At 44.8% G+C, this 11441-nt stretch overlaps 1 protein-coding gene across 1 annotated transcript; it reads right to left on the minus strand.

Moving 5' to 3' along the window:
- Window positions 1-999: 999 nt before the first annotated feature.
- On the minus strand, window positions 1000-10843 carry LOC118795003 (somatostatin receptor type 5-like). Its single transcript, XM_036553321.1, has 3 exons — window positions 10258-10843; window positions 4481-5706; window positions 1000-2631 (listed from the first exon to the last, which is right to left on the minus strand). The coding sequence occupies exons 2-3, from the start codon at window positions 5582-5584 to the stop codon at window positions 2581-2583; spliced, it is 1155 nt and encodes a 384-aa protein (XP_036409214.1). The 5' UTR covers window positions 5585-5706; window positions 10258-10843; the 3' UTR covers window positions 1000-2580.
- Window positions 10844-11441: the final 598 nt, after the last annotated feature.

Consider the following 11441-nt stretch of genomic DNA (forward strand, 5'->3'; position numbering starts at 1 on the left):
AGAGAGAGAGAGAGAGAGAGAGAGAGAGACAGACAGACAGGCAGACAGGGAGACAGACAGACAGAGAGAGAGAGATTGTTTGAGAGTGAGAAGAACAGAGATCTTGCATTAAAAGGGTGGGGGAATTGAATTAGAGAGGGACAGGAAAGAGGGCGGGGGAGACTGAGGAAAGTAACATGAGAACAGGGTTTTTTTTTTTTCTTTGTGTGAACTCACCACTCCATGTAAAGAGAGCCCAACCTGCAGTCTAAAGGGAGTCTCTTCCTGTCCTCTGCTCTGACATTGAGGCAGCAAAAACACAACAGTAATCTGGAGGGCCGGGGGCCCTGCGGTGCGAGAAGGGCAGCCTGTTTCCACCCGGGCGCAGGCAGGAATCCGTGGAGAGGCGGCGGTTGTCTGTAAATAAGGTAATATAGGGGCAGGAGGGCAGGACGGGGGTGGCGTGATCTGGGGGCAGCTGGCTGAACTCCAGTGGACGCCATTGACACACTCCAGATTCCAGCCTGCAGAGCCCTCTGCTGCCCCACCAGCAGGGGATTCTGGGATTTTTGACTCCTTGTGCACATGGTGACTGCACCCTTTCTCCTTCTGGGGATGTGAAATAGATCAATGACAAAGTCTGGAAAAGCCCAAGACACTCAGACCGACAAACCTTTGGTTAAACAGAGAACCACAGCATAAGAGGGTAACTCTCTGGAAGCCAAACCAAACAGTCAAGACCTTTCTGTGTGTGGAACTGAGGTGGAAGGAACAGCAGCAGATTCTCCTCACAGCTCCTCACAGCTGTGGGGTCTTTCAGATGTCCTTCTAAGAAGAAAACCTTGTCTTATATCTCTATCGATTCATATAGACTGTTGGCATTGCGATCCATTCATAAAAGCACACAGTAAAAAACGTGGCAGCTGACTTTTTTTTTTTGTTTCCTTTACAATTTTATTCAAACTGAAACATAAAACAACATTTTGACCAAAGATATTTTGTCATCAGTAACGTTTGGGCCTCCAGTCCACAGTATTTACTCCGCTGAATACCAACACTGACCATTGGGCAGCTGTAAGTCCCCACAGACATTACCATTCAGGCATTTGCACACAAGTGGGATGTACATTTATCCGGATACAGGACAGGCTGAATTATAGCGGGCTCTTTTATTGCATTTTCACACAAAAACCACAAACACAAAACAGCAGCCGTCACATAGCAAAAGAAACATGAGAGTGTTTGCCGCAGCATATTTATGAAGCCTCCAAATACTCCAGTACGTGGAGTGCATTCCATACATCTTCAGCAGAAGAAAGGGACATTGTCCTTCACATATCTGCTCCCCCTCTGTCTCCCTACTTGGTACACATTTGACAGTACAGAAAGAACTCTGAGGTGAAATGCCCAATTACATTCACGTAACTGTAATTCACAATACATTCAAAGCAAAGAGAATACATGATAATATCAGTACATTCGTCAGAAAAAGCCAAAGTTTCAGGGTCTCCACTCCTTGCGGGGGGCCTGTATGCTGAAGTTAGCTCCAGGAAGGATGGCGCAGTGATGGAAAGGATAGGTTAGAACGTTGGTGCGGAGTAGGGTCGGAACCTGCCCTCTACCTACAAGCTGTCTGTGACCAGTCTCGCCAGCCAGGCACCGGAAGAGCAAGTCAGAACAGAGATGGAATCAGAGCAGCAGTGAGTCAGTCAGCGTGAGATCGCGGCTTGTTCTTCTCGATCAGCATGTGTCTCTGTGTCTCCAGCAGCTCATGGGCTGAGGAGAGAGAGGTCTCCCCAGTGGTCTGAGCAGAGCTAGAGCGAGGCAGATCTGTCAGGCAATCTGAGCAGAATTAGAGAAATCTCTCCAGAGGTCTGTGCAGAGTTAGAGAGAGATCTCTCCTGTTGTCTGCAAAGAGTTACAGAGAGAGGTCTCTCCACCAGTCTGAGCAGAGCTAGAGAGAGAGATCTCTCCAATGGTCAGAGCAGAAACAGAGAGATCTCTCCAGATGTCTGTGTGTAGCTGGAGAGGGTACATCTTTATGGTACAACAGCTTATCTCTCTTTGAACGGAGGTTCAAAAGTAATGTTGCTTATTGCTGAGGTATGAGACGTGTCAAACATGGCTTTGACCTCAGGGACTCGAAAAAACTCCATGAGACGTGCAATGGGCTTGTCACTCATGCAACAAGTGTTATGGATAAAAAAAGATGACAAGAAAAAAAAAAGATGGCAAAGAGCCAAGCAACTTCACCCAGCAAAAATAAAAAAGGCACTTTTCAGAATGGTCTTGATGGTGGGCTCCTATGTGGATATGATTCCTAAATGGACGCTCAGTTTTTGCCTCCCACAGCCAATTAATATTTCAACTGGCGTCACATCCTTAGAAACAAGACTGCCTGAGGGCATCTCAGAAAAATCGTGACTTGAACAGAATCAATGAGGAATTCCTGCAGACCGCACAGGTTGGCAGGAAGGGGACAGGGTGGCTGTAGTGTTTTAACTTCCTATCTACCGGCGTCCCCAGCAGGTTAAAGGTCGGTGTGGAGAGAGAAGAAGGGTGCCTGCTTGGTTTTGCTCTGGGTGCACACAGTGTTGGGGTTCACACTGTTGACTGGCCAATCCCCTGGGTGTCTGCAGGCAGACACTCCACCTGCGAAGACAACATCGGTTCCTTTCAGTTCAAACGCGTGACAGAAATCTGCCGCGCTAGCAAAACCCGCGCAAAACAACAAATGACACAACAGCTCAAGTCATTTACCTGGTGCACTTGACCCAGTTCTCCAGTCACAGAACCATGGTAGGATGCAGCACACACACACACACACACACACACACAGACACACAGACACAGGTGGAAAACTGCATGAAACTCCATATCCTCTTGAACAATTAGTTCCCGATAGAAGTAATTAAAACTGTTAAGCTGTGCTTAAGCCAAGTGCAGCTCTTGATCCAAACCCATGTTTTAATAAAATGGCTTCAAAGGGGAAAAAGACTGGAAAATATTGCCACTGGCTCCAATCTAGATTTGATTTACAGCAGTCTATTAATATGATCCATTTTGAATTAACTCAAGATTACAGAAAGCCAAATCAAATATAGAGCCTGTTATAAAAAAAAAAAAACACATTCTCTGCACCACCACCCCCCCCCCCCCCAACACACACACACACACACACACACTCCCTGCCCCACAACAGAAATCCCAAAAAACCATTTAAGGCACCACCATCTGCCTCTTTTCAAATAGATGAAAACATTTGCGGTCAGACATGAGCCAACTCCAAATTCTTGCAACATCAACAACATTGGCTCTGTTCTCTGCACTCCATATATTCAGCTTTTCCTGTATGGTTTTGTAATAGCTGCCTCATTCTTTAAATGCGTATTCACACAAATAATCACAGTTTATCTGCATTACACTGTGTCCTTAATTTGCCTCGATTATTTCAGTGATGTTGTTTCAAATGACTTGAGGGTACTCATGATGTACAAAAATGAAAACTAAACCCACGTCAAACATTTGAAGAATTGGTGTTTGATAAGCTGATTTTATCTCATCAGCTGATCTCAGGCTGCACAATCAATATTCAATGGACATCAGACTGTTTCCAGGCATATCCAGTAATATGTCCGCTCTGGAAACACCGACTCCTAATATGTCCTCTTTTCCTACATGATCAGTAAAATGGAATCTCTTCTGTTTGCTTCAACAGAGGCCCAGATTTCCAGTTCTGTGAAGGAAACGATGTGCACTGGGACATGGCTTCTATTCATCAGAAGCTTTAAGCTTGAAGAAACACCAAACCAAACAACTGTTTTGCAGTAGTTTGTGAAATCATTGCAAAATCATTGGTTGTCATAATTTGGCATGGAAACCAAACCTCTGGGTATCTTTGCCGGAATAGTGTAAAAAAAAAAAAAAGATCTTCTAAAAACCAGCCAATTAAAATACAAGAACAGTTAATGAATTCAATTTTTGAGTGGAGTACCTGTTTAAAGTCAAGATAAAGCTAGGTTCTCTAAAGTCTACATTCTCGACTTTTTTATCTTTTTTTATCTTCGATTTTTATCTTGATGAGAATCAGATCTCTTGGACATTCACAAAAACTATTGGTGTCAAGAGGCACGTCACCACGCATACGCATACACACAGACAGTCACACATACACAAACTAATGCACGCACACACACAGTCAGAATGCATGTGAATAACAATAGCATTAATTCAAAGTGATGCAAACATCTCAAGTAACAGCAACAAACACAGACTTCCTGGTTCCTGGCACCATAAACCTGTATCTGCTCATCAACAGAATTCCAGTTCTCAGAAATAAGGAATGCGAACACCTTCACATCTGTACAGCGCGCTTGTATACGCCCTCCACAAGAGCATGCAGGACAAGTCTGTACGATAGCTTTACAGAGTCTGAACATCAGCCCGTTGGGTTTTCGATGTTCAACGTCTGACTGGTGTAGGTGCATAGCAAGGAACATACCTGGCTGTTCTGCACGTGCCCGTTGAAGTCGCTGTTCGTTGGGGGGAGGATGGTATCCTGCATGGTCAGCTTTTCGGTGTGGGGATGGTTGGGTTCTCCGTCCTCCACACCGTTGGCCCTGTAGATGCAGAGCACCTTCCGGAAGCTCTGCTTGAAGTTGTCAGACAGGAAGCCGTAGAGCAGCGGGTTGGCACAGCTGTTGGCGTAGGTCAGGATGACGACGAAGAAGTAGAAGCCGGCCATGATGCTGTTCTCCGGCAGGATGCAGACCAGGTTGACCATGTTGATGATGAAGAAGGGTAGCCAGCAGAAGACAAAGACCACCACGATGATGACCACCATGCGGGTCACTTTGCGCTCCGACCGGCGCCGCCTGGTCAGCCCCGCCCGCACGCCCGCCGACTTCACCTTAATCACGATGAGCAGGTAACACAGGCAGATGACCAGCAGGGGGCAGAAGAAGCCCAGGATGGCGGTGTAGAGGATGAAGACGGTGGACCACACCTCCTGCGGCTCAGGCCAGCTCATGTTGCAGGTGTTGAGCTGCTCCTGCACGTTGGAGAAGATGACGACGGGAAGCACCACCACGAAGGACAGCGACCACACCAGGGCGTTGATGATCTTGGCCACCCGGGGCCGCCGCCACCTGGCGCTCCGGATTGGGTGGACCACGGCCAGGTAGCGGTCGATGCTCATGACCGTCAGGCAGAACGTGCTGGTGAACTGGTTAATGGAGTCCGCCGTCATGACCACCCGGCACAGGAAGGAGCCGAAGGGCCAATAGGAGAGCACGTTCTGCGTGGTGAGGAAGGGCAGGCCCAGGATGTACAGCTCATCAGCCACCGCCAGGTTGAGGATGTACATGTTGGTGACGGTTTTCATCTTGGCGTAGCGCAGGACCACGTAGATGACCAGCGTGTTGCCCGTCAGCCCCAAGATGAAGACGGTGAAGGAGATGACCGCCGTTACCATGGTGCTGCTACCTTGGAAGTGCATATTCCCGTCAGAACTGTTCATGGAGTTGTTGGCCATGGAGCCCCTGACTAAGGGGGAGGTGGTATAGTTCAGTTCACCGGGAAGAGAGACAAAGTCCAGGGCATCCATACTCTCACAGGAGCTGAGTGGGCGTGGTGGCGGGGTTGAAAAGGGGAAGAAGGGGGAGGAGGAGGAGGGCGGCAGATGGGGGGGACGGGGGGACGGTTGCCTGACAGCAGGCTGAGACAAACCTAGCAGGAAATAAAGACAGCAACAGAGACACAATGTGATACTAGCTATTCACACTCATGAAAAACACCCCCCCCCCAGCACAGCAATATCATTAGAATTGTGCCAAGGTTGCCTTGCGGGCATGTACTCATAAATGGATAGGAGTGTATAAGCATACAATTTACAGTGATGTTTGTTCTGCAGCTGGAGACAGGCAGGAACACTGTAACTGTCATTTCCTCTCATACGCACGCACCACGCACGCTCCCACACCACCCACGGGTGTCAGTGCGACGCAGCGTCAGGGACAGCGGAGTGCATATTAAGGTCATGTTAAGGCTCCTCTCAATATTTTCAGCATTAACGAGACAGACATTTTTGAAAGAGGTTTTTTTTTTTTTTTTTGGCTTATTTTCAGCAGTTTCACTCCCTTCTGCATGTTGGTAATAGGACACCTCTGAAGGTTTGGGAATTGTGCCAATTGTACCAAAATAAAAAAAATACATATGCACATACATGGATGTAATACATAAATATATATATATATATACACACGTTTGTTACACAATCTCTTTTGTACCTTCACCCGACCACGCACAGAAACTTGACCCCCTTAAAACAGCATCAGCACTTTTAACACTTTCAAACAGCCTGTTTTTGGTCTGGTATTTCCCCAGTAGTCAGCAGGTTAGTCAAGCAGGGTAAACATACAAACATGATCTCTTACAGTCTGTCCACTTGACTGTAGGTCAGAGCCATTCACTTGGTAGAAAATGAAACGTGAATAGAGGGAGAAAGAAAAATGAAAGAAAGATTGTATTGGCAGAATGCCTCTTTTAAAATGTTTTACTTCATTGTTGTTTTGTTATCAACGCTGCCATAGTGAGCTGTCCCAGCTACAGGCCAGCTGTGAGCTCTTGAACTGGATTTAATGACGGGGGTGATAAGTAACATTTCAGCCTTTTAGTCACGAATTACTTTGGATCTTGTGTGATGGCTTTCATTTTTTAATTTCAAATTTTCAAAGGCTGCTGTTGTTATTGAAATTGATGGGGTTTTTTGTAATCATAGAAAATGACTTCATATCAAAAAGAATCTGTGACAAAGTATTCATTTTGCTTGAGGATATAGGGTCATCCACAGTGTTATTACATTATTGGCATTTAGCAGACGCTCTTATCCAGAGCGACTTACAATGTCATCCATTTATACAGCTGGATATTTTGCTGAGGCAATTTAGGGTCAAGAACCTTGCCCAAGGGTATAGCAGCAGTGCCCCAGTGGGGAATTGAACCAGCAACCTTTTGGTCATGAGTCCTGCCCCTTAACCACTTTACTACACTGCTGCTGTTGTGTCGTACATTTGATTATGATGAATGCTGCTACAGGCAGCTGGCCTGCTAAGTTGATAGGAAAACTTGGCGCCATGACACCGATGTCAGCGGGGCAGGCGAAAAGATAACTATCCGTAGGAATGTCCTTTTTTAGAATGAAGTCCTCAAAACTCCACAGCAGAGTGAGTGATCTGTGTCTTATTGATGCTAGGATGTAGGACATGGACACACAGCAGTTTCGTTTTGAAGATTGGCTGTCCTTGCTAAAGAGATGTCCCTTGGCACAGCTAATGGGCAAAAGGCGGTGGGGCACTGACTGGGAGGAAACAGACAGTACTATGCTTGTCAAACAGACTCCAGCTCATGCCTTGACCATGTCTGGATGAAGGTGGACTGTTTCACTGATGGCATGAAACAGTGGAAGCAGAAAGCCTACCTTTTTTGCAGGACTGACACTCAGATAACTCATTATTGGAATGATCTATTCCAGTGAGCATCTGATTCCCTTTTTTCTTAAGTGCATCCTGTTGTATAGCATCCTCCTTTAGCCTATTTTTAGAAATATTACACATAATTCAACCGAACTTTTTTTTTCCCCCCTCAATGTCCATAACAAGGGCTAACTGACGTCGCAACGACAATTTAAACTGTACAGACGTTTAAACTCCCCAATTGGTTGTTTCTCTGGAAATTATGTAACAAAACAAGTGTAAAATCCTCCAAACCTGACCTGGTGAAATGTTAACTCTGAACTTCCGGCCAGTGACTATCAATATTATCGGGGCATCGTGCGGCTGTGTGTGGGTCAAGTACCACGGTAACTTCATTTTGCTTTTCTTTTGGGTGGTAGTAATTTTCACTGGATCAGAGCGCGCTTTGCATTGCTATAGCCTATTGATAATGCGGATCAAAACGATTCCGATAAAGCCTCGATACACCTGTTCAAGGAAAATCAATTAATGTTTAAGCGTTCTTTGCAAATACAATGATGATGGTTAACTAGGCTACAATTTGTAGGGTCCTCTTTTTCCCGGACATGTCCTTTTGGGACCAGTACAATGACATAAGATTATACGACCAATCGGCGTGGCAGGTTTAAGAAGCAGAGAGTAAGAGCCACTGAGGTTTGACCTTGGAATGGGAGATTTCAGTCAATGAAAGCCAGTCAGCAAAGGTACGCACGATCTGTTGCAAAAATACTGAGGGTAACGTCTAAACTCAGTGAACCGCGATTCAAAACACGGAGGTGACGTCACGCCTGTATATTATATATTGTGAGTATAAACACTTCACCTGCTCTCAAATTTATGGTTCCAAATCCGACAGAGTGATGAATGGTAGAAGCGTGGGTGTGTCGCGGCAAAGTTGGTCGGAAAAGAGGTCAAGGAGCGTTCTGCCCCCCCACCAATAACCGATTCAGGTTCAGCTTTTCCTCGCCCTCCTCCGCAACCCAACCATTCCGTGAATATAGGTGAAGCTGATTCTGAGTCAGCGCCCGCGGGCAAATTTTATCGACGGTACACACAGACGTTACTTAAACTCAAGGCAGGGTTGCAGGTGCCTGACGGACATGCTCAGGCAGTGAATTTTAAAATTGTAAATAAGATTAACTGCACTGAAATTTTCATCATCTGATGCGCCCGCTGTTAACACAGACCGTTCACCATTTCACCGACGTGCTATTTATAATTAACCTTCATCGTTCAATTAAAATAAACTTTTAAATAACAACTACTAAAATTAAACTGAAACCTTTACTTTTCAAAAAAAAGAATCTAAAGAGTAAATGACGCCACGAATAAGGGGGTTGAAATGGAAGAGAAGAAAAAACGTCGTTTAAAATGTTCCTCGGTGACTGAAATAGTCTGTATAACGTTCCGTATGACCCAGTTCAACTCAATTAGCTATGGATCAATTAGTGGTGCATCTGCTTTTCGAGACGCACATTGCGAGGGTTGGTTTCCTTCGGTAAGCTGAGATATGTAGGTTTCTTCAGCGAAAAATCCGTTATTTGGATCTGCTCATTTAAATTTATTTATGAGGTAACGTCTTTTGCAGACGTTTGGCTACTTCAAACGAAAGAAACATTGGGACATTTTTTAAATCCTGTAATTTTACCTTATAGTTACCCACAACCGCGTACATTTGCGTATGTTTTCTCTTTTGATCAGTTACAAACTTTGTAACATTAATTTAGTTGCTGCGTAAAACGAATTATGCTGTCTATGTTTTAGAGCGGCTGATAGCCCGTGCGCTTCAGGTTCGGAATAAACAAAGACTCAAATCAAACTACTGCGCGCACGTTCAACGCACGCCCTCCTCTATTTTTCTTAATTTGCCTGTCTGATTTTATCTACAGCTTGTAGACTCACTCTACACCCAATTCACGAAAAGCCACACTCTCAAAGACAAGAGAGTATACATAGCTCAAGACTGCTATGCATCTTCAAAAGTTTACATTAATTAGGCTACAAATTATTTGACTGGTGAATTAAAAAATATTTAAATTCCTTGAGCTGCCTCTTAATTATTATATTACTCATACTACTAATTCCTTCGGGTTACAGAGGAATGGGTAGGGTATGTAGTTACATGCTTACGTACAGCGATATAGTGGTTTGGGTTCGCCTTACACCTTTCACTAGCTGTATGCCTCTGTGCTTCATTTGTGAATGTTCCAAATGAACGCGAGCCACGAAGGTGTCAAGTCACCAACCGTTCCGTTAAAATGACACGACACCTGCAGGCATCAAGGACTTCTTCACTCAAAATTAGAATATCGTGAGAACAGGTAGCCTGAGAGGCAACTTTGCGTTAATTGTCCCCTCTGTTGCCTCTTCATAGTTGTATGGGCGTGTAGTGTTAAAAGCCTTGAAAAAGCTTCACATCATGGGTAAACTTAGATTACAGAACATATTTTAGCATTTTCTAAACTTTTCTGTGATAGGAATATAGCCTGAATGACCAAGTAATATTTACCAGAAAAGCACCTCATAACAATTGTTGCTGTCCCTTTATGTAAATCAAACATAGCTCGGATCCATTCAAAACTGCATCCCAACCCTAACTAACGTGCGAAGTCAATATAGGCAAGCAGTTTATGTTTGCATTATTTAAATATCCGTCCAAAAAGAATTTCAGTAAACGAAAAACGTGTTACATTTGTTCAACAGTTTGATAATAATGTCATACGATTTAATTTAATTGTCATGGACAGAATAAAAAACACCGACAAACCTTTTTCCTCTCAAACGCTGTCTGTGGTACTCCGCGATATGTCCAAGGGCGTACGTGTTTCCATGGTTTCTCACCATCAAATTCGTTACCCGTTTCACTTCCGTCCAGTTCAGGAATCAACGCTACGGGGATTAGGGTTGGAGCTGGGAGTGAATCTGAGGAGTCAAATGTGCAATCCGACTATTGCAACATCCTCACCTACTCCACTTCTATGCTCGTGTCCCGGCTCCAGCCCGCGTGCGCTTTTTCCCCCCACAGAGACCGAGGCGTTCAGCTTGCAAAACCGTGGCAACTTAAAACTGCGCCTCCCTGTCATACGTCCGCATGTTAGTAAGGATATGCAGCTCTATAATTTAAATATGAATTAAAAGTCACGGTACAGGTGTTTGTTCTGTTTTAGGCTAAACTAAAGCCCGTTACTGCACAGAACACGATGAGCGCCGAAGTTTGCTGGGGAAGTTGGAGCGCATTCTGGTTACTCCAAGCAGGGGGCTGAGGGTTTTGTAGAGGAGGACGGTCGCTGCGCGGGTATTAAACTCCGCGCTGCGCAAGTCACGAGGTTGTCCTGCAGGTTTCACCTTTCCGCGTCGCGACCCCCCCAGTCGCGCAGTCCTTCCCGACACCCCGCCTTCACCTGAGGCACGGGATGCTGCGCAGATTGACTGATGTGTGTGCATTGGATGATTTGGTGGAATCAAATCAAAGGGTGAGTTCTCCGGATGATTGACATATCAGTGAAACTGCGTAGTATCTGCGCGGGATTGATTTAAAAAAAAATCAGGCGTTTAGGCGAACGAAACAGAAAAGGCGTCTGAATGAACAAGGGAAAATACTTTGTTCGCAGATGTGGTGCCGCGTCTCTTTAAATTTACGTTATTTTAGGTTTATTTGACTAGGATATAAGTGTACCGATATGTTGACATTTATAAGGACACAAGTAAAAGAAAATGACATCAGTGAAGCAGCACCGATCACAACCACGGTTTTACGCGCATGAAAACGTTTATATTTTCATTAGAATCACTCTGTTATCTTTACCAATACACATTCACTCAATCAATTTATATTTGTTAAATCTGTTACAATATTTTATATTTGTTAATACAACAACAGATATAACTCAAGGGGAAACCTTGTAAATACCGTGAATTATTGTGCATGTACTTACTGTAACCACGGCGAGC

Source organism: Megalops cyprinoides, chromosome 19 (genome assembly GCF_013368585.1).
Source record: "Megalops cyprinoides isolate fMegCyp1 chromosome 19, fMegCyp1.pri, whole genome shotgun sequence".
NCBI classification, from domain to species: Eukaryota; Metazoa; Chordata; class Actinopteri; order Elopiformes; family Megalopidae; genus Megalops; species Megalops cyprinoides.

Bases quoted from the DNA above. Each gene is read 5' to 3' on its own strand.
- LOC118795003 (XM_036553321.1), bottom strand. From the start codon at position 5,584: ATGGATGCCCTGGACTTTGTCTCTCTTCCCGGTGAACTGAACTATACC. The intron at 2,632-4,480 runs GTATGTTCCTTG...TTGTCTTCGCAG, and splicing joins GGCACGTGCAGAACAGCCAG to GTGGAGTGTCTGCCTGCAGA.